The sequence below is a fragment of the Strix uralensis genome, chromosome 14 (assembly GCF_047716275.1).
Source record: "Strix uralensis isolate ZFMK-TIS-50842 chromosome 14, bStrUra1, whole genome shotgun sequence".
NCBI classification, from domain to species: Eukaryota; Metazoa; Chordata; class Aves; order Strigiformes; family Strigidae; genus Strix; species Strix uralensis.
The window spans coordinates 4,394,960-4,417,712 of record NC_133985.1 but is presented as its reverse complement, the minus strand read 5'-3'; the positions used below and the strand labels follow the sequence as shown (position 1 = coordinate 4,417,712).

Sequence of the window (22,753 nt, the reverse complement as noted above, 5' to 3'; positions counted from 1 at the left end):
GTCCCAGGTCCAGCTTGCAATGACCCAGGTCCAGAGGACCCGGGAGCAAGAGGAGATGAGCCAAGGACAAGGCTGAAGGCACAGCTACAAACATGGGTCCAAAGTTCATCTGAAAAATAGAGATAGAGACACAGCTACAATATATAGCTGAGGTTCCAGGAGCCAAGAGGCCCATCCAGGAGTAGAACCAGAGGCAGGCCTAGAGGAGAACACTCCTGCAAACAGGGAAGCCCCAGGGCTGAGCTTAAATGGGGCTCCTATTCTACGGATGTAAGGTGGGGCTGGTCCAAGCTATCCCCTGGCAAACAGAAACTACTCAGCCAGTAAGCATAGCTGTGGTAGCCTGGCCTGGGCAAAGTACTGCCTGCTTGGATGGCAGCAACAAGGGCTGGAGGGGAGCACAGTCCCGTTGGAGTCGAAGCCTTTGCTGATGCCCTCTCCTGAGGTGATGGGGCAGTGTGTGGGGCTGGAGCTTCCTCACCAGTGGGGCCAAGCTGAGCCATGGCCGTTGGCTGTGGGTCATGCCACGGGGCGCAGGCTGCATCCCTGTGAGGGCAGAGGTAGCAGGGGGGACACAGAGGGGATAACGTACCACACTGGGGCTTTATGCAACTAACTCAAAATAAGCTTTATTTTTTAAAAAAACGTATCTAAGAGCAATTTTTCTCTTTCTGTTATTATTTTAAAGCTGTAAATTATTGAAAGACTTATCACTGTTCTCCCAAGTCATTCTCAGGCGAACAAAAGACAGGTCTAAATTTGACAGTGCTTTGCAACAAAACGACTTGGGTGCATTTCACTCATAATTTGTCCTTAGCTCCCTTTAGCCATGTCTTAAATTACTTCACCACTTGGTCTGATTAGCAGTGTCTCCTTGGGGGCAGAGGAGGCCCTAGAAGAGCCGGAGGTGTTGCAGGTCAAGATTAAAGTGCTCTGTATGCCATTAACTGTCAAAACTGTAACTAGCTTAAATCAGTGCAATTAGATGGCTCACAGGTTACAGGAGTAAGGGCTGCAGCTTTTCATTCCGCACGCTGTGTGCTTAAAGCACAGCCTTGACATTAAAGGGACGTGATTAAAAGCAAGTGTCGGGGGCTGAGACCTGGCGGAGGAGCTCAGCAGGCAGGGTTAAGTCCACAGCTTCTTCAGGGGTTGGACATCCCAGGGTCTGGAAAAGATCTCCAAGCCTTAGCAGAGACGGCTCAGCTTTTAGGTCTGTGATGCCATCTTGTGATAACAGCTGGGAAGTGGAAATTGCAGGGTCCCCTCTGCGGAGTCAGATGAAATGCGCGGCTCTTGTTCAGATGGAGAGAAACCTAGAAGCACCCCAGTTTAACAAGTCAGGGGCTAAGAGAAAATTTGTCTCTAATTGAAAAATCCCTATTCTTGCTTTCAGAGAGTGAAAATTATTCATTCAGTTAATATTTCTCCCTCTAGTTCGATTATTTGGCTACAAAAGCATTTCTTCCAGACTGAAGAATCTGACTCTCTCCTTGAGGGCTGAGGGCTAATTTTCCTTCTCAGCATGGTAGGACACAGTGTCACCTGTGTCATGAGCTGCACGGGAAGGAACTCTGGTTCAAAGTGCCACATCCAAGGAGTAAAGGCACTTTTCTTCCTGGTCTGAACTGGAGAGTTCAGCAAGATCAACTTTGTTGCCAGCATCCACACCAACCTCAACGCTGAGATACACACTTAGGGGCATGGAGAACCAGAGCAGGAAACACAGGATCTGTGGAGCTGGAAAAAACAAAACAAAGCACCAGCTAGCGGGAATCAGAGTGCAGGCGAGCTGGCTCTCTGCTTACCCCTGATACTTACTGCACTTCAGACACATGAAGTAGGAAGAGTCAGCTCAGAAAGAGCTGTGGGCTGCCAACAGCAAAAAACCCTGTCCTGAAACAAGCAGAAAAAAAGTTGTAATCCTGGCAAGTCCATCGCTAGGAGAGAGATGCAGCTACACCTTCCCCAGCCTCCACTGGACACTTTAACGCCAGCTCAGTGCTCTGTGTATCCGTGGTCAGGCATGGCAAAGTAGCTATAACCTCTCTCACTGGGATCCATTCAAAGGATGTTTTTCACCAGGGCTTTGTGCTCCAGTGAGACATTTCAAGGCCTTTCGGGACAGGCTGGGATCCCTCCCCCATGCTCCTCCGTAGCTTAGGCTCTCAGAGCTAGGGGATGCCACTGAGCTCAGCTGGAGCTGTCTCTTGCCTCAGGCAATCATCCACTCCATCTGTATCTCCTTCAAATGCTTCTTGGTCTTTTTTCAGCCCGAGGTGGGCAGCCATTCTTCCTGGATGTGGGGATGCTCATGCAGGCCATGACACGTGGGGTGCTCCTCCCCGATACATCCCAGGAAGCACTGAGCTTGTTCTGCTCAGGACAGCCATGGCTGCGTGCGGGGAGCGAGGCTGGTGCTGAGCGGTGGAAGGGGCTAGGTGCTTTCCCAGCTAGTGACTAACCTAGTGAAGGATATTTTCCTGGCTACACTCCAATGCAGAAGATCCGGGGCTGATGAAAAGCTGCCATGCTGGAGGGCAGGTAATAGCAAACACAGAGGGCACTTCATGATTTTGTTATCGGAGGTCTTACTGCCTGTGGCTGAGGGCATGTGCCCACAGACGGGCATGGCTGATGGGCTCTACCGAGACCCGGAGCAGGCTGCCTAAGCAACAGCTCCAGTTTGGAAGCTGTATAACTCATTAGCGCAGCGTGGGGCCCAAATTAATATGCCTTGCCTCCTATAATAAGTTGTTTTCAGCAGGATCAGGGAGATACTTCAAAAGCTTTCTGAATGCCAAATACCAGAACTCAGCGACTCTCAATGTCAGGACCAGCCTCTCACTTCACAGCAATGATTTCCCTGCGTTCCTGCACAGCTTTCCCCTCCAGTAATTGGATTTGGAGCATTGGTTTATTTCAAATAAATGGTTGCATGTTATTTGTGAACTTTGGATGAAAGGTGTCACACTAGGTGAAACACAATGGCTCTGCCATGGGTACCAAGTAAAGCCCTTTTCTGTCACAGCTTCCTGGTGAACGTGCTCTCTACATGGGCTGTGTCCCTCCGAGGGGATGAGGAAAAGCTTCTGAAACAGGCTGAGCCCAGCAATGCCATGTTTGGAGTCTGTGCTGCTGCAACCTGGCCAGACACCGGTCTGCAGAGCTGCGCACAACCACACCATGACTGGAAACAGCACCTGGCTGGGCAACAGGTCCTCCTGCCTTTCCTCCTGCCTGCTTCCAGGCCTGGGGACGGGAGCTACAGGCAGCTGCCTGCAGCAATACCCCAGGAGCGTCCCCAGCACTGGTCTGACTGTCCAAGGGCTGGTTTCATGGCGGTTTTATCTGCCTAGCTGTGTTGGCCTTCCGTCTCTCCCAGGCCACAGCCGATGTCAGCAAACATCACGCTGTTCTTTGATACGGAGATCCCTACTTGGCCTGTTCTTTATTTTAGCTTGGTGGAAGCTAAATACATCCTCCTGCCCTCCTGCAAGTGCAGTGTTGGGGACTGAAGGGACTGAGACGCTTTGTTTCAAGCCAGATTAGAGATAGACGTTACCATAAAACAAAAGCACAGCCAGCCTTCAGAAGAGCTCCTCTAGTCTAGACAGCCCCCCCCGAGCTCCCTGCATCCCAGCGCAGCCCTGCAGTTTGTGTTTAAAGCAACTCAAGAGGCTCCAGAAGCCTGTTTAACCCCTGTTGAGTAAATGCTCAGTTACAGAACAAAAGGAGGGATCGCATCGGCGAGATTTTGCTCCCATAAATCAGCAGAATGGGTTAAATCAGGACATGAACCACTCTCTGCAGGCACAGCTCGTCTGTTCGAGGGACCTGCAGCAGCAAGGAGCTGTAGTGCTTCAAAAATATGTGTGCTACAAGCCTAGGATGGGACAGACTGACATCTGGAGCTCTGCAACAGCAAAATCGATGCTTTACTGTGATCCTCAGCTCCTAAACCGCCCGTGCCCGGGGACTTGCTCCCTGCCCCGTGTCACCTGCTCTTCTCCAGCTCGGTACCATGATCCCCCCGTACCCATCGGACCACGGCTCAACAGCATCTGCGCTGCACGGACAGTCCCTGGAGCAAACGGGCGTGCAATGCTGTGGGAGGGGGGAGAAAATTCAGTAAATCGCTGCAAAAAAGGTCCTGTAAACGTGCTGTGTCAGCCAGTCCCGCTTCCCTCGGCCGTTGCTGCCGCACGTACCGTGGCTGTAACGTCCAGGCCGAGCGCAGAGCAGCTTTGGGGTTAGCTGGGCTCTGATGAAAAGCACTTTTATAACCGCGATGGTCTGTCACTGCTGGGGGCTGGAGGCGGTCACACACTGTCGGTGTTCCGGTGGGATACAAGCGAACGCCCCGCACAGAGGAGGTGAAGGGAGCGCCGCGCCGCTTCTGCTGCTGCTTCTTCTCTTTCACGAGATGAGCAGTTTATTTCAGCCCCGCCCGTCCCGAGCTGGGCCGCCCGGGCCTCCCGGGCCCCGCCACCGCCCCCGGGCCGGGCCCGCCCCGAGGGGAGCGGCCGAGGCGAGCGGGGCGGCGCCTGCGGAGCCACCTCGGCCGCGCGGCGGGGCCCGGCCTCTCTCGGCCCCCGCCGCCACCAGGGACGGCAGCGGCGCTGGCCCGGGCGGCCGCCATGAGGGGAGGTGGGGGTGCCGGGCCGCCTCCCGCCCTGCCCGGCCGCCATGAGGGGAGCTGGAGGTGCCGGGCCGCCTCCCGCCCTGCCGCCATGAAGGGAGGTGGAGGCGCTGGGCCGCCTCCCGCCCTGCCCGGCCGCCATGAGGGCTGGGCACCGGTGCTGGAGGCCTGGGGGGTACCTCACCCCTCCCCAGGGCTCTGGAAGCAGAAAACGCCACGTGAAATAGTCCCCGGTATATTTTTAATTGTTATGAATAGCCGAAAGGCGGTCGTGCGCGGCGTCCCGTGCTAGCTGATAACCTTTGAGGCCCTGGGACCGGAGGGTAATTTGTTCAGGCTGTGCCGTTTAGAAGTAATTTCTCTGCCTATTATTCGGTTTGATTTTTTTTTTTTCCTTCAGCAAGACAGATCCCAGCTGTTTAGCTCTGTTAATACAGATTTAATTAATTGAATATCTAAAATGATGTTTCTCTTGTGCTCTCTTTAGGGCTTCCAGCTGATAACGCAGCTTAAGCGTGTGTGAAGAATGGCTGTGACTCAGAGGTCTCGGGTGGCAGAGAGCTGTCTGGAAGATACAGCCCTCAGGTAATGGCCCTCACCGGTGGCCTTCGTTTGTGAAACCCCTCGAGTTTTGCGTAGCGTGACCCGTGCCAGCGGAGATGTAAAGGAATAACCTGCACATGAGGCCCAGGGAGAGCTCAGGAGCCTTTTGAGGTACGTGGGTGAGGTCTCTCTACAAGGGGAGATGGGCGAAAAGACTGTTGGTTCTGCCATACTGAGTAAACTAAATGGCCTCTGATGGCTTGTGAATGGGCTGTTGTGCCAGCCTGCCATGCTTTGGGTGGAAATAATAACCCGCTTCATCTAGCGAAGCACACAGCACTTGCAGTTGCTGGAGGAAGTCCTGATGAGAGGAGGTGTTGGAAGTGGGGCCTGCATCACCGGAGGGGTGTACTTTTGGGCCTCTATTTCCTTCTGTCCTTTAAAAACTCAGTTTTGAGTTGTGTTTCATCCAGCGGTAGTCAGCTAGCCGTTGCTGCTCAGTGCCTGGGATAGTGTTATGCTGCTGGGAGAGAAACGCGCTGCCGAGTCGCTCCTGGCACCGCCAGTGCTGTTCTAGCATTAGATGGTGCCAGGTTTTTGGCAGCGCTCTGCATGCCTGAGAGTGGAGTAACTCCTTCTCGGTGGAGTTAATCCTAGATTGGATGCAGACAATGCACAGTCAGAAAATTTAATAATTCTGTTGCAGACATTTTGTTCAATATTGCATCTTTTATATAAAAATGAAGGTCAGCGTTAAGGGTTGAATTTGGGGTCTTTTACTCCTGTTAACTGTCTTTGTGTTTTTTAATTACACGGAAATGGTTTGCATGTTTTGCTGCAGGTGGGGGCTTGCTGAAGCAGCAGCCCTTGTCAGAAGAAAAGGAATAAGCTGTTGGAGCTGCTGTGAAGATCCCCATTCGAAAGAGATCTGAGAAGATGGGAACTTACAGTCCACAATTTAAATGCAACTACTAGAGAAGTACTTGTAACCTGACACATCAGAGGTGGTTGGGAGCAAGGTTGAACAAAAATGACATATACAATTTGTTAATTGTTAATCCCTTCTCACTGCTTGTTTAAAATGGTAATTTTTTCTGTGACCTCTATTTATTAAACTTCCTTATATTTAAACTTGCTCATTTTGGTTTTCATTATAAGGCTGCGGGGTAGAGCAGGATTTGAAAGTCACGTTGAATTCTTGTCTGCGAGAGACTGGAGGGGCAGGAGTGGGGCACGGGGTGCCTGGTGCCCCTCCTGCCACACACCCCTGCTCTCCTCCATAGCCTCTGCTGTAAGGGCAGCTTCCTTTCCTCCGGCACTCTGAAGGTGATCAGATGTTTAAAGTTTTCCACAAAGGAAAGAAGGTCTGGAATTCCTCTTTTTGCTGCGTACACAGCCAGTACAAGTTCACAAGATACCCTTCCCGTGCTTCAGTTCCTGACTTGAAAGAACTTTCTCATTACCTCCCTTTCTTGGGTCTGCAGGGAGATGAAGCCCACAAAAGATGGAGACGTTGGAAAAGGCTGCCCTAGATGTAAAATACATTGAAACTGGTGGGGAGGGGAAAGACGATCATTGCATATTCAAACAAAAATGCTGTTTGAACTCAAAAGTGACTGTAGTTGGAGCAAAGGAGTATATTGCTCTCACCAAGATACCTGACCCATTTGGATTCAGCGCAGTCTTCTGGAGAACCCCGTGTTTGTAAAATAACCCAAACTTAGGAGTTTTTTAGGCTAAACCTTCTGTTTTCAATTTTTAAAAAATGGTTCAATGGTCTTCAGTCACGTTACATTACAATTATCCTGTCATAGATGCTACTGTAGCTACAGTGCTGTCTATACAGAAATTAAACTCCGAAGCACGGGCACGAGCCTGCTGTTGTACGCCGTGCTGTCTGCAGGAGTGTAACAACGTCAGTGCGTTCAGGTTGTTAGTGGCTGGGGCCTATAAACGTGAGGCTTTTGATAAAACACTGGCACACGTTGGATTAGTTCACAAGTTACGGATGGTTTATGTCAAATAGGTGCTTCTGTCATGTAGCTCGTATAAATGAATTACCGTGCTGAATGTTTTCAGGGCTCGTCTAATTTTTAAATGTCCCTGGCACTGTTCAAGTGAGCCCTTCTGCTATCTGAACATTGCTGATCGCTGAATGTGCGTTTGTGATGCTCCACGTGGAAATATTTGTCAAAGTATTCAACATTACTGGGAAAAGGTGTTTTCTTAGTTGAAGTCTATGACAAATACAAAATATAATTTTACTGATCATCTATACGAACAAGTTCTCCCTGCAAAACTAATAATCAGATTTCCTAGGGATTTATGTTGTGTCCAGCAATCTTCCCCTTTCCCAGGAGAGGAGCGATGGGTGCCCTGTGGCTGGCTGCCCTCAGGGTGGGCAGGGGTTTCTGCCTGCTGGCTGCCAAGACACATGCTCGCTGTGTCAGGGGTCTCTGCTTCTGCAGCAGGTATTTCTGAAATCAGCAAAAACCAAGGAATATAGGCTATACTGTCAACCACGTAAAGCATGTGCTATGTGGACAATAAATACATGCTGGCTCACTTATTTTCCTTGAAAAACTGTTTCTGTGATAAAGCTCTGCTCCATTTGTCTCAGGGCTGAACCCAGGACTTGTAGGCCCGGCTGTGCTATAACAAAAAAGGCAGTAGAAAAGGATGGAGAAAGTCTGCTGGCAGCAGTGATTATCCATCCCATCAGAGTGCTTGGGAACTGCTGCAGAGCCCTTAGTGCACACCTGACGCACCACGCGAGCTCTCCTGAGGCCCCGCAACTCTCGGGCAGCTGGAGAGGTACCACTTTTTCCCCAAACTCACCAGGCTTTGTGCACATAGTGGAAGAGAACAAACATAGGAATGTCATGAACGTTCTCCAGTGATGAGCACAAGTGCAGGCTTAGGGCACCAGAGCTCCGTGCCTTACCACAGCAGCCGTGTTAGCAGGGGAGCGATGGTCAGTGCCGTACGAGTCCTTCTGCAGCACAAATGCAATCAATAAAGGTCAAAACAATTCACCTCGCCGCCACTTTGGTGCCTTGACCAGAGGACAACAAAGGAAATTGAGAGAGAACGTGTGTGGTCCAAGAGGAGCAAAGTACTGACGTTGAAATAAAGCCAGGGAAATGGAGCAAGACACGCTTTTGTACCTGGGAAATTCTGGTGTGATTTATGATTCTGTTTATTAGCACTGTACATTTTGCAATCTATATATGACTTTTACTGGGCAAAAGCGGCTGGATTGCTTTACATTTCATCAAGGTGCTTTCCTCTGCTTTTACTGCTCTGCAGTACTGGAGCACAGAAGTATTGTTAACTTAGATTTATGAGTTTATTTTTGAGCACTTAATTGTTTTTTATGCTGCGCTTTTTAAGAGAGCTGAATTTCTTGTGGTTGTTCTCAGAACTTTCATATTATTTCAACATGTATTTTGTACCAATTCCCTGTTTTCTTCAAAGAACTTCTGTGTTATTGTTTCATCGTGCTCTCCAGCCACATATAGAGAAGAAAAATCAGCCTGTGATGAATTAAAAAGGCGGATTTTTCCTTTCCCTTGGAGACTAAATTCAGCTACACACCCTCACCTTTGTAAAGCTTCTGGAACGTAGCAGCTTCCAAGATGATGGAGAGACTGGTTCTTTTGCCACAAAATTAAATTGGGAAGAAATATATTGACTATGAAGGGATTTCAAATCGTAGATAGTATTTGCCCGATTGTATGAATACTACTTTGCCCATAAAATCAACCAATTTAAGGATAGCATAGGAAAAGTGAACTTTCCTCATTCCAGCGCAAGGTGGCAATATTGGCTTAGATGAAAAGGAAAGCCTGGCACATAAGCTGTAGGGTTTTTTTTACCAGAATCTTCTAATGAACTTAATAGGCATTTAGAGCCCGTTGTCTTAAATATTTTAGAGATGGTAACATCTTCATGCTGCTGAGGAGAGCAGTCCTTAGGCTTGAGCTGACAGAGCATGGCCGCTCTGGCTGCCAGGAGCCCGGCCTAGGGACCTGCAGGGACTATGAGTGTCTGCCCTATTACAAAGGTAACAATGCTGTGAGGGTTAGAAGAGCCAAGTGGCAGCGAGGAACCCTTATTATCTTGGGCAAATACATGCCAAAGCGGTTGGCTAGCGTTAGCCCTTCCTCTGTTTCCAGTCATGGAAAGCAGGCGAGGCACTGGCCAGCTGGGCCCTGAGGGGAGCCCTGGCTCTGTCTGAGGAGGGTTTCCCTCTGCTGGGGCCGGGCACGCGTTTCCTCCTGTGGGACCGTGGGGTTCAGAGGGCACCGACGCCGGGACTGTCCCTCTGGTTGTCACCCCACGCCGTTCCGGCGGTGGCGGGCGGGAGGCGCCGAGGGCGGCCGCGAACCCGCGGCCCCGCCATCCCCCGCCTCCCCCAGCGCCGGCCGGGGGGTGGGGCCAGGCGGGCGCCGCCGAGCCCCGCCCCCGCGCGCCTTCCCATCCGCCCCCGCGGGAGCGCGCGGACAATGAGCTGGGGGCGAGCGGCGGCCCGGCGCCGCGCAGCGCGGCCGGACTCTCGCGATACCTGGGTGAGCGGCGCCCACCTCTCGCGAGAACCGGGCCGGCGGCGCCTCCTTCTCCCTCCCCCTCCGGCCACATCCACACACGGAGGGCGGGGCGGGCGGCCGTCACCAGCGAGCGGAGCGGCCCGGAGCGGAGGCGAGCGGCGCGGCGCGGCGCGGAGCGGAGCGGGGCGGCCGCCGTTGGGCACGTGAGCGGGCGGGCAGCGGGCGGGCGGTGCTCTCGCGAGCGCGGCGAGACGTGCGCGGGGCTCGCGCAGCCGCCTCCCTCCCTCAGTCCCTCCGTCCCTCCCCTCCCCCGCCGCTGGTGCGACAGCGAACGGGCGGCGCCGCCGCGCTCCCTTCCCGCCGCCCCCGGCCCGCAGGTAGGAGCGGCGCTGCGGCTGCCCCCGGCCCGCCGCCATGTTGGGAACCGGCGCTGGCGGCCGCCGCTCCGCGAGGAGGGGGGGGGCGGGGAGCGGCCGTTAGGAGCGGCCGCGAGGAGGTGGGGGGGGGGAGCGGGGCTGGCGCGCGGCGGCAGCGCGCATGCGGGAGCGGCGGGCCCGGCCGGGCCGGTGCCGCGGCCCCGCCGCTGCCTCCCGGGCCGCCCGCAGCGGCAGCCGGCGCCCCCGCCCGCCACTTGGCGGTACTGCGGCCGGGCCGCGCGGCCTCCGGCGGGCCCGAACAAAGCCCCGCGGCCCGGCCCCCCGCGGCTCTCCTTGCTGCGGCGCCTCCGGCCGCTCGCCGGGAAAGGCCGGCCCGGGCGGCGGTGCCGGGCTGCCCGGCCCGTGCTGCCGGGGGCCGTTCCCCTGGGCGCTGCCCGGCGCTTGGCGAGGGTAGGGCGGGGGGTTTCGGCACGTAAAACGTGTTTTCAGGGGTGACCCCAGCTAAAACCACGCTCTGCCCGCTGATTGAAACTTCACCGGAGCGCCCTGCTAGCGCTTCTGGTTCCGGCTGAGGCCTCAGAGTTGGTCGCTCTCCTCCCCAGCCCCCCAGAACGTCCGCTCGGAAGCTGAACAGCATGTCAGTGACGTGCCTTAACGGCTCTGAAGGCCGTTACTCTCAAAAACTGCTGGTTCTGATGTTTATCTGGCATTAAGAATTAATGAATTGAGCATTAAGAATACTGACAGCATCTGTTTTACGACTCTTTCTACTCAGTTTCACTTTCATATAATTTAGGCTGTGGTTACAAATCATGCTGCAGGGATGTGGGTTTTTTCCTCCTATATTGGATTAATAATGTCTTATATTTTTTTATGTACCTATCTTGTTTCCAGAGTTAAAGTAATGAGCCATAAGGTTCACCTATGCTGAAAATAAGCAGAAGTTAAAGAGAACTTTCTGGGAACCCGAAGAACTGCTTTGTTCTGATAAATGAAGCATTTATGCTGTAGAAAGAAAGCTGAAAAATCCTCATTTAAATGTGTAGCTTTTTTCCTTTCCATAAAGCATACCTTTGGGAAAAAAGTATCTGATACTGTTTTAAATAATTGAATAGTCTTTATTCTTTTTACTCAACCTTAAATTCTTCAGGTTTTTTGAACTATCATGGAGTAGGTGGTCCTGACTTCTTAGAGTAGGATAAGCAGGGAGCAGCTCAAGTTGAAAACGTGTCTCTTAAAACAGTCTGTGTAGTTTTCATGCTTCTGAAAACAAAAAGGGAGCTTTTTCTGATACTACTTTATAAAGAATCTGTTGATCCAGTTGTTCAGTCTTTCTGAACTTTAAAACATGTTAATACATTGAAAACTTTAATATATTAAATCACTTTTTTTAATGTAGTGTAGCATATATTAACATTTTTAATTTATTGCTGAGAAATTAGTGAACTTCTGTTGTGAATTTTATTCAAAAGCACTTTAAATATTTCTTTACTGAATTACATGGAATAATTAAATTTGAGTGAGCCTTGTACATGTGTTTGTTCAGTAGTAACCCAATATTTGTACTTCTACGTTGTGCACTAGGTAAGGATATGAAATCTGAAAAACAAATTCAGAAATTCTGATTGCTTCTTAATAATTCTGGTGAGGCTTGCAATGTCATGAGTCTTTTTTGTGTGTTTGTTCTAGAGAAGCTATGTGAAGTTACTGTGTATTGAAAGCTTCGGTTTTCAGCAGTTTGTATGTACCTAGGTGTTATATACATCCCAGCACTAAATGATGGGAAGTATAACCAAGAGAAATTCCTAAATACATCCTTAAAATGTGAATATCCATGTTTCTAAATGTAAAAACTAAAAACCAATTAAGGGAGGAGGGAAGAAGAGTCAGTCTTTGAGGCTCCGAACTGAATTAAAGATCCATGGTATTATGGTCCATACATGAAATATGATCACCACCTGGTTTATTCAGGACTACACTTAAATAAAAATGCTCATTAATTTGGTGGGAAATAAAGAAATAAATATTGCCTATTGTCCTTCTTTGTGACTTGCACACATCTCTGAGGGTTTTGGTGAATGCAAAGATACTTTGTAGTCTGATACCTGAGAGTATTCGGGGTAGCTCAGCAAATCTGAGGGAGAAGCTGTTGTAAGCAAAGCTGCAAAGAAATTATGTCCATTCAGTTTGTTTGTTAATTTATGAGTGTTATTTTTGTAGCCTCTCTGCTGCTTGCATTCTTCCTCAGTGCTCTAAGTCAAGTCTTGAAAACAAAAGCAAATACCTCATAATATTTCTGAACTAATTTATTTTGCAAGTGTTTAAGTACCATGTTGTATAGTCATAACTTAAACAAGAGAGTTTTTATTTTGAGCACTAAAACAGTCAAACAGTCCCTTGATTCTTCTCTGCAACTCAAATACGTCTCAACAACCTCATGCAACATTTCATCTGGGAAAGAATGAGATTTTGTCCCAGCTCTGGAAATGCCTAGAGGCAATCTTACGTTCAGAAGGCTTTTTAATCACTTACCAGATCAGAATACAGAAGTGTTCTGTTTTGGGGCTTTTTTTTTTAAAAAAAAAAAAAGGTAAAATTGGTTCTCTGTTACAGTGATTAACTCTCTGATTTGGTCTGTCTTTGGATCACTTTATGTAAGACGTATTTATTTTTTTAAAAATAATTATGGTATGTTCTGTGGGTTTTGCCACAGCTTTGGTGCCCGTGAGGCTGTTCATCTCCGGAACTGATGTGAATGAATAGTGATTGTCTCCTCACTTTGTCGTTATTACCAGAGCTTCCAGTCTAAGATCCTACATCATTCTGCAATGACTTTGGTTCTGGCAGATCCCTTCTGTCGAACCAAGTCTTAATGGCTTCATGGAGCTTTTCGTAGGTGCTGGAAGCTGTGTGCATCCATCTTATTGTAGAGTTGGAGCTCTGAAAGTAGTGACAAAGAGTGGACTTACAGGTAGTAGGAAGGAGTGCATGGAAGACATAGAGGTAATCGTGTGTTTACGGAGCGGTCAGTACACGTGAAGGCAGTTACTCTATGTTCTGGGCTGTTTATATTTCCCCTCTCTAAAAATGCACATTTTTCTTGCCTGCTCCACTCTTCCTGTACTGTTCCTTGGACCCTTTTTTCACTCTTGTTTCTGTTAAGGAACAAATGCACTTTTTCCCATGCACTTCTTACCAAAAAAAGATGCTTGTTTTTTTGTTAAATGACCAGAAATGGAAATCGGTGTCTTTTACAGTGCTCTTTTCTGCATTCAGATGTTGAAAACTGTAAGTTCTTTTAAGATTCTTAATTGCTAAGTGGTCATTTTAATTCCCCATTTATAAACAAGTCTTTTTCATATGTAACACTTCACTGTTCTGAACAGTAACTTCAGATCTCAAGGTTATCATGTGCTTCTCTGATCAAGCAAGTCACTGAGATGAAGCTGAACATAATCCTAAGAAACGAAACTCTTCCAGTAGTTCTGCAAGCCCTGAAACAGGTTGTCTGATCTGCGCACAGAAAACTGCATGCATCCAGTGTGCCAGGTGCTGCTTAAATTTTTGAGGTCATGACCTTTGAAGATCAGTTGAACAGACGAGTTGTTTTCTTGTGTGTGAAACAGCAATATTAAATAACCACTCTGAATACTGGTACCTGAAATGGATGATAGTCTGTGTTTGTCTCTATCTAAGGCTGCTAGACAATTCCTCCTTTGCTTTTGGAACAACTGGCCTTTTCTGTATTGTCCAAGGCAAAGTAGTCCCGTAGATTTCAAATCCATTACGCTTGGTCATTCAGCAGCTAGATAACATCTGCTTCTAATTTCCTTGCAAATTCTTGTTTTTACTACTGTTAATTCTCAGAGCAACATGGGGAGCTGCCTGTCTGAATTTGTCACTTGAACTTCCAGATCTCTTCTGTTGATAACCTTTTTTGCCATGATGCGTTGGAGACGGTTTTGCCAAGAAGCATATGAATTCTTCTATAGCAGAATAGATTGCTGCAAAAGGGAGCGCTGCACTGAGTGTAACGCATCAGGGAGGAGAAAAATCTGTAGGTTTTTATTCAAAGAGCAAGGATTGTGCATGTGTAAGTTCTTTGAGACTTTTTTCCCAAAGGTCTTCAAAAACTGTGTTACAAACTGAGGGCGTGTTTTTCAGTTTGCAGATTATTTCATGTTTTTACCATAATTGAGTTAATTTTATTACGTTCAATGTGTTTTGAGTCATTTTGGTTTTGAAGTGAAAGTGAAACTGACTAGAAGGGGAAAACATTTTTCATTTTGGGGACTTTTCTATAAATAGTGGAAGAGGAATGAGTAAAAAAATGAGTCGTTCTAAGAACAAGAATATTAAAGCTATAATATATATGCACAGTTTAAAAAAAGGAATAGGGAGCTAGGTAATTATTTTCAGCCTGCTGTTTCATAAATGGTAGTAATCGAAGGTTATGTTCAGCATGATCAGTGTATCCCAAGAATTCACTGAATCAAACTGTTTTCAGGAACAAAACTAATATTTATGTGGAGCAAGAGTTCTATAAGTTTTATTGAAAGGAGTTTATAATCAGTTTTACACAAAAAGAAAAACCTTCTATAGTGTTTGAAAATCAGCCTCACTTTGGCCTTTATTTGTTAGCAGTGTATTCTGTAGGATTCAAATTTCTTATTTTTGTTGTCTGCCTTTACAGAAAGCTCTTTTGCAACTTGTAGATATAAAAAGGCTTTTTTCATTGTCCACATTTGTCTGGAAATCTAGTAACATTTTGCCTTTCAACTTATTTCAAGATTGCTTTATATTACATATTTCCAAATCTTAATATGGCCAAATTTCTGTCCACAGATCTTAAAAATATATCTCTGAAAGCCTGTCTGTTCCCATTATAGCTGAAATTACATGAATAACAATTAGCATAACACTTTCAACTTTGCTAAATCATGTCTGGATCTTTAGACAGCTTTGTTCAGTCATACTCATCTTGTTGCTGTGACTCAGTTGATGGCACACTCGCTGAAAAGCTGGCATTGGTCCCTGGGAACCTGTCTCTATCAGATACTGACATGAAATCTCTCGGAAGTGATCAACGCAAGAAATGCTTAGAATTACATATTAAACCTGACCATGTGGAAGTTAAACATTCTTTGGTATGATTTTTAGAGCTCTTCCCCCATCTTGTTTTGTTGTTGTCTTCATCAGCTCTTAAAGAATGGGCATGGTTAGGAATAGAGTGCCACAGCATGTAAAATGACAGTGATGCAATAGTGATATTTGAGGATAACTCATAAACTTAGTTTTTGTAAGTATTCCACTCGAATACCTAATGAGGTGTAGGGCAGTTTACTGGCTAGCCCACCAGCTGCCAACGTCATATTCTGTTTTCATCATACAGGTGTCTTACTGTCCCACATCATGCTTTTTCATAAGATTGTCCCTCTTTGTTTTTTTGTCTTGTGTCCGTCCGTTGTGTTCCCCCCCCATCTTTCCTGTTTTTTCTGTTTCCCTTTGCTGCTTTCTTTTAGGAGCATTTGCAGCAGCACGGTATGGTTATGTAAAACCTCCATGTGTATGTGGGGCCAAAGCATGGCATGTAATCAGGTTCTCTGCAGCCCAGGTCTGTGCCAGACTGCTATGTGATGGGTTTTGTTCTCTGCTAATCTCTCCAGAGCAGTGGACAATGAGCTGCCAATTGAAAATTGTGACAAGAGGATTAGTGAGCATCTGTTCAAAGAGAAAGGGTATTTTTGAAGAGTAGAGAACTTTCCTGATTTAGTGAAAACTTGAATAGTGCAGGTCCTTGCATTAACAGCAGGACTCACAGAGCCTTTCCTGACCATGTGGTTGTCTGCTGAATCACTGTCAGGGTCTGGTTTGTAAAGCCCTCCGGAATATCTGATTTTATGAAGAACCTAGTAAGTTCAGTTTCAAACCATTCTGTAAGTGTGTAAATGAAATGGAAGGAAATTTATCTGTAAAAATGGAAGGAGTAAGGATTAACTTGTAAAACTGTCATAAAGTACTTTGAAGATTACTGCATGTATGTAAGATGAAACATGGTACCCAGGTGAATATTAGTGTTTCTCTCATGTTCATTGTGGATTTTTTCAATATAGCTCTTAAATTCTTTCTGTTCAGGTGTTCTTTAGTGTGGTCAGCCTGTCCTGGATATCTCACTTAGAATTTGCCTCGTCTGCTCTCCCTATATTCTTGTTTTACTGTTTTTGTCTGAAGCTTTCTGCAGTGCTTTTCTGTCTTCTGCCTCAGATACTTTTAAACTTATTTTCATCCCCACGTTTCTCAATCTCTTATTCTTAACCAAATGTTTCACAATTAAGCTTGCTTTAAGTGACTCCAACATATGTGGATTTCAAAAGCACAGCTGAAATACGAGTTCAGATGTACTGATAACAGAATACGTAGCAAACTGTATAAAGCAGTGACGTTTCAATGATGGAATTCTGTGTGGGTTTTGTGTCCTTTATGTATCTCTCATAGAATCCATTATTTTTCTACATAAATGCATAATTTTGTAACACACTGCTACCAAGAAAGAAAACCCAAGTGCTTTTCAACTTGAAGTAGAAAAAACTTTTATGTGCTGTTGAAACAGGGCTCTGGATTGAGTAGGAAGTTGGGATAGAGACATGCTCATAACCTTGACCTTTTTTCTTCTATTTCCAGTACAAGAGAAATTGCCTTCTGCAGAACTGGTCTCTTCAAGGAAAAATCCTTGCTTTCATTTTGTCCTTTCCATTCCTCCCCAAATGTACCTGTTCTCTTAGAAGCCGATTTCATCTGGAACTATGCAATTTGTGCCTGTTTCTTTTTCAAGTGATTATATGTTTTATGTGCATCTGAGTGGCAGTGCTGGAGAAGCAAAACTGCTCTGCAGAGATTTGAAAGGGATTTACCGCATCAGGGACCCAAGAACAGCGTATTCCTGGTGGAATGTTTTCTGTGTGCTGAATTGCTTTAAATTTTGTGTATCTATTCCAAGGCTGAAAGAGTATGGGGAGAAGTATTACAGTTTATTTCTGCTCTGCGCTAAAAAAGAATATTTTATGAAATATATCCATTGCACTATAAAATATACTGTGGATATTGATACTTTGTTTAGTTAAAAGGTGAAGAACCATTGAACCAAATATTTAAATGGAGGGTTAGTATGTTAGTGGGACACGGGGCGCTTATCTATCTCTTACAAGTATTGGTTTAGGATCTTTAACTACCACATGTGGTCATGGTATCAAAGTGTCAGGCCTGAACCAAGGGAGAAGCAGTTTGCTGGTAAGAGACACGGACGCCGCTGTGGTACAGGGCTGGCTGGGGGCGCAGTGCCATCTCCTGACTCACCTAGGGTCTCTTTCTGCAGGAGCAGGGTTTTCCTTGGGTCTCCCATCCCAGTACTAAGCCTGACCTTGTTTAGCTTGAGGTCTGCGAGTACAGGCTGATGTCAAGGCTGCAGTATAACAGAATAAAGAATCACTTCCTAAGTGCTGTTACCCCTATAATTGCAATTTGAGCAAGAGGTCTTGTTTACTTCCTGCAAAATTTAAAACTTATTTTTCTTGTTCACATCTGTCTTCACATCGGTAATTTGAATTTTACTGCATAAAGATTGAATATTATGTTTGGTCTCATTTACCAGATCTTACAGCAGAAACTTTTTGCCCAAACTTCAGTTACTTTTAACTTCCTCTCGTCCTATTCTATGGTGGTATAGGTTTCATTTTCAAATATGTATTATATGCCAAAGTCATCTTGGATTCTATGGGCTTAAGTTTATTTTTTATGGTCTTCTCATAGAACACAGTACAGTAATGTAGGGTATAAACAAAACCATTAACCAGAGATCAGGGCTTACATGCTAGTAAACCTTAGATGCTTTCAGACATCCCAAACTTCTGAAATTCACTTGTCTTCGGTATGAAAGTAGGTTTTTGTAGAAGAAGAGTAGTATGTCTAGGAAACACTACTGTATTTTTATCTGAAATAATATATGTAGGTTCTGGGTACCTCTTGAATCTGTTAAGTTATGTAATAAAAGCCTTGTAAGATTGAGATCTTTAATGTTTTTAGATCAACATGATGCATAAGTTTAAAACTGCATCTGTTTAAAGGGATTTATGACTAAAACTGCTTGTTTTTCTACAGAATTGTCTGGTGTTTCTCAGCTTGAAGAAGATCTGCAGTCATTATTGATCCTCTTTCTTGGCGTTACCATTTTTGAAGTGAAGTTTGCCTAGCTTTCTAGTGTGAGCTCTCTTTTCAGCCATCTTTAAAAAAAAAAAAAAGAAATTTTTTTTGATCCATAAAGTAGACAAACTATAGTTCTACAATGTCCAAGTCATTCCAGCAGTCATCTCTGAGTAGGGATTCACAAGGTCATGGGCGTGACCTCTCTGCAGGAATAGGCCTTCTTGCTGCTGCTACCCAGTCTTTAAATATGCCAGCATCTCTTGGAAGGATGAACCAGGGTACTGCACGCCTTGCTAGCTTAATGAATCTTGGAATGAGTTCTTCATTGAACCAACAAGGATCTCATAGTGCACTGTCTTCTGGTAGTACCTCTTCCCATAATTTGCAGTCTATATTTAACATTGGAAGTAGAGGTCCGCTCCCTTTGTCTTCTCAGCACCGTGGAGATGCAGACCAGGCCACTAACATTTTGGCCAGCTTTGGTCTGTCTGCTAGAGACTTAGATGAACTGAGTCGCTATCCCGAGGACAAGATTACTCCTGAAAACTTGCCTCAGATCCTTCTACAACTTAAAAGGAGGAGAGCTGAAGAAGGTTATGGTAGAGATGGCAGATCATCCACACGGGAACCACCGTACAGAGTACCTAGGGATGATTGGGAAGAAAAAAGGCATTTTAGAAGAGATAGCTTTGATGATCGTGGTCCTAGTCTCAACCCAGTGGTTGACTATGACCATGGAAGTCGTTCTCAAGAATCTGGTTATTATGACAGAATGGATTATGAAGATGACAGATTAAGAGATGGAGAAAGGTGTAGGGATGAATCTTTCTATGGTGAGACTTCGCATAACTATCATAAATTTGACAGTGAGTATGACAGAATGGGTCGTGGTCCTGGTCCTGAGAGATCTCTCTTTGAGAAAAAGAGAGGTGCTCCTCCAAATAGCAATATTGAAGACTTCCATGGATTCTTACCGAAGGGTTATCCCCATCTGTGCTCTATATGTGATATGCCAGTTCATTCTAATAAGGTGAGTTATGCACCAGATACTTCTATTTTCCTTTACGTTGTAGTATCTGTTCTGTTTTTACCTATTTCTTTATTTCTATAGCCTGGTTGCTTTTGAAATGATCTGAAAGTTGGTTTGAGAGTGAAAAAGGCACTTGGTTTATTTACAAGGTAATTGTTAACAAACATTGTAAACCAGGGCTTTACATTAATGTATTTTGTGTGCCCAGATTGCTTAACTTCAAGTCAAACAGCTATCATCTACTGGGATATCTTATTTATATTTTACATCTACATGTTCTCTTAACCACAAACATCTGGCATTCAAGAGGTTTTTGGGGTGGGTTTTTTATTTTTTTTGTTGGGTTTGGGTTTTTTGGCAGTGTGTCTACTGTGCTGTTCAGGAAGCCAGTTCAGCTCTCCTCCACATCTATCTTGATTGCTGATTTATATGTAGTTAAGATGCATTCTTGCACAGTTCTGCTTTTTCCCTGTCCAAAGGGAAAGAGTTAATGTAGAGCCCTGGAACTTATTTGCAAAAGTAAAAAAACACGTTTTAGATTAGCTCATTCTTGCCTTTTTAATTTCACTTTAACACTCTATCTCATACTATGGCTGAAATTTGTCGTCATTTTTCTCCTTTTCACAACTTTCTTAGACACTTCAGACTCACTTTTTATTGTCACATGTTGCATCTATCCCTGTAGACTCTCCGAGCAATCAGTCTGCTGTTGCAGTATCCTGCTCTGTGTTCCTAGTAGTGTTCTGTTCTTGGCTCGCCAGTAGAGTGGATCTTCGGGTATATTCGGTTATGCTGAGACTTCCCTCTTAGTTTATCCATGAGTAGTTCAACTCTCTGCAAAGGTAGCAGGTTACTCAAAATGGCCTGTTTATTCAGACGTTATTTTCAGAGCCTTCTCACTTTCAGCTTTTCCAATTTTACTCATCTTGCTGATTTTCAGTATACTAGGCAATTTAATTGGCTAATTGGCTAATACAATGCCCCTCTTGTCACAATTAGTGGCTAATGAGCTTGAAGGCCTTCAATTGAAAATATAATACATGCTATTACTGTAAAATTGATACAATGTGGAATTGCTGTTACTAACCATTTCTTTACAGTTACCTCTCAAAAAGCGCTGCTTCTGTACATCTAATCTTTTTGAAACACAGGAATTATTCTGTTCCTGCAAGGAATGATCAAACCAGTTTTAGAGCACACAACTGTATGACTGCAGCTGATCTGACAGTTTATGAACTTGTGTTGCTTTAATTACTTTGCATACAAAATAATCACAGTAATCCGGGTTTCTTGTCTCCTGTATTTGACATTTATTTTCATAAAAGGTTTTAAGTGTTAACAGTTTAGATACCATGCTCAGTTCTGTAAAAGGACTTCATTTGGTTAGATTGCAAACATAAACTTCTGAGGCCCTTGAAGATGGCAACCAGTAATCCTGTAAGTAGGGTTCTTTTTAGCACTTTATTTTAAAGCCTCATGGTTCTTAGTTTGCTTTGGTATGCAGATCTATTGAAAGGATATCCAACATGAAGTATCTTTCCAGGTATGAGAAATACCAAATTCTTTTGACAGCATAACTTACGTGGCTGACTTCTTCTGTAACATGTAAACCCATCTTTTTTTTAGGAATATGCTTTGACTTAAACTGCTAGTACACCATAAAATTGGTGATTGGATCATCTGTTTCTTATGACCCAAGTTTGGGGTTTGTTTCTAATTTCAGAAATCATGTCACTGCAAGAATTTTTCTCTTTCTCTCCTTTTTTCCTCTGCTTTGCATACCTAACAGTTACAGAATTTCTTATTTTGTCACCTACAAAATTGAATCAAGTAGAACTTAACTTTTAAAGTAATCTGATCTGAACCAAGACTTATGGAAAGCAGAAAGGGAATGCTTTTCTTAGCTGGGACAATGTAAACTTACTACTGCAGTATCAAAATCTCATTTTCCCCACCTCCAAATAAAAATATCATAGAAGATTTTTTTTTTAAAGTGTATGATAAAGCAATGGGTATTTTAAGCATGAGCAAGAGGTTAAACACCCTTAATGTAACTTAAGCTGGCAGACTAGTCCTCTATTTTTTTCTTTTTTAGCAGTGTTCTTAATTGCTTCTTTAATTTGATGTGTATGTATTTTAAGACCCAGTTTGTTTTCTGTCTAATTATGAAGTAAATTGTGCCCCAGCTTTTTAGCCATTTTGTCAATCCTGATCCCTTTATCAGGGTATGAGATGTTTGACGTGGAGGGATTGTTTTCCCTGCCAAAGAAAAAGGCTGATGCAACATGAGCAGATGAAGAATTTGGAGGTTAAACACTTGAAATGGTGATACATCTCAAAGGAAGAACAGGGCCATGTCCCTAATAGAGGGCTATCTAAAATTAGGTGCTTAAGTTTGGCCTAATTTTTTGAAGAGCAGTGTGTCCTCTTGCATCAGTTGAGGGAAGAGGTAATCTGAGTTTTAAAAAACTCAGTTCAGATTTTCTCTAGCTTAACTTCAGGCATTCATGCTAACTAGTGTCTGTAAATATCTAGTGCCCTGAGACCTTGGAGGAGTAGTGCTCCAGACTGGGTAGAGGCAGGGATTAAAGGGAAGTCCAGAGTAAGAATTGTATTTAATAAAACGTTAATAACGTAGATGAACCAGTGTTCTGAAAACTTTCCTGGGGTGGGGGGTGAAATCCTAAATTATATGTCAGATCTCCCTGTTTTGCCAATTTAAAAGCATTTGAAGTGTAATGAGAATTAGATCTCTCAGACTTTGGCTCTAGTTTGCAGATAACTTCTACTTCTGTTTATAATATTTTTAAATTATGTGTTAAGACAGCTTCAAAGCACATTATATCTAGCAGAATCATCCACTGAGGCTTTACAGATTGTGCACCCTAATTTAGAGAGTTTTTTAGTGTTCAAAGGACTGGTTTCCTTAGTATTGTACTAAAACTTGCTAACAAGTTTTAAACTGAAGAAACTTTGTTTCTAAGTATTGAGTGTTTCAGGGATAGGTTTGCATGGGGGTTTTGGTGGGGTTTTTTCATGCTAAATTGCCAGCGTATTTATTAATTTATAGTTGCAGAGCCTACGTCTTGTGCAGTTAAGAAAAAGTGGTGCTCTCATATTACAGCTTCTTGATAAAATGAAGGTTTGATCTTGCTCCACGTTATATTCTGTGTATCATGGAGTAATATTGTAGTGTAGCTTAATGACAGTACTTTGAGAGACTTCAAATCCAGGCTTTTCTGCTTTGTGGGAAGTGCAAGGTAGGCATTTAGCATATGGAAGCACTACAGTAAGCCTCAGGAGTGTCTCGTATCCAGAAGGATGGCTACAGTGTGGTGGAAATTAAAAATCAGGAAAGATGAGAGACTAGGAAAAACTAATTTGTGGGTGCTGAGTAGAAATACACGTGTAA

At 45.0% G+C, this 22,753-nt stretch overlaps 1 protein-coding gene, 2 long non-coding RNA genes and 1 other non-coding gene across 12 annotated transcripts in view; 3 read left to right on the top strand and 1 right to left on the bottom strand.

The window, feature by feature from the left end:
- Positions 1-656: 656 nt before the first annotated feature.
- Positions 657-4,484, bottom strand: LOC141949866 (uncharacterized). The gene is made up of 4 exons (XR_012630870.1): positions 4,212-4,484; positions 4,002-4,107; positions 1,822-1,896; positions 657-1,740 (listed from the first exon to the last, which is right to left on the bottom strand). It is a non-coding gene; the product is annotated as an uncharacterized LOC141949866 (long non-coding RNA).
- Positions 4,485-4,578: 94 nt separating this feature from the next.
- LOC141949865 (uncharacterized) lies at positions 4,579-6,316 on the top strand. Its single transcript, XR_012630869.1, has 3 exons — positions 4,579-4,875; positions 5,130-5,356; positions 6,027-6,316. It is a non-coding gene; the product is annotated as an uncharacterized LOC141949865 (long non-coding RNA).
- LOC141949992 (small nucleolar RNA SNORA74) lies at positions 5,654-5,858 on the top strand. The gene has a single exon (XR_012630899.1). It is a non-coding gene; the product is annotated as a small nucleolar RNA SNORA74 (small nucleolar RNA).
- A 3,367-nt stretch (positions 6,317-9,683) lies between the features above and the next one.
- MATR3 (matrin 3) overlaps positions 9,684-22,753 on the top strand; it is a 28,251-nt gene continuing 15,181 nt past the window's right edge. For 2 of the 9 annotated variants that reach the window (XM_074883999.1, XM_074883993.1), the window contains exons 1-2: positions 9,890-10,112; positions 18,267-19,341. In XM_074883999.1, coding sequence (XP_074740100.1) covers positions 18,451-19,341 — 891 coding nt within the window. In that variant the 5' untranslated portion in view covers positions 9,890-10,112; positions 18,267-18,450. Of the gene's footprint in view, positions 9,757-9,823; positions 10,113-18,266; positions 19,342-22,753 lie in introns of those variants that run through there. The other 7 variants (XM_074883998.1, XM_074883994.1, XM_074883996.1 and 4 more) reach the window with 7 other exon arrangements.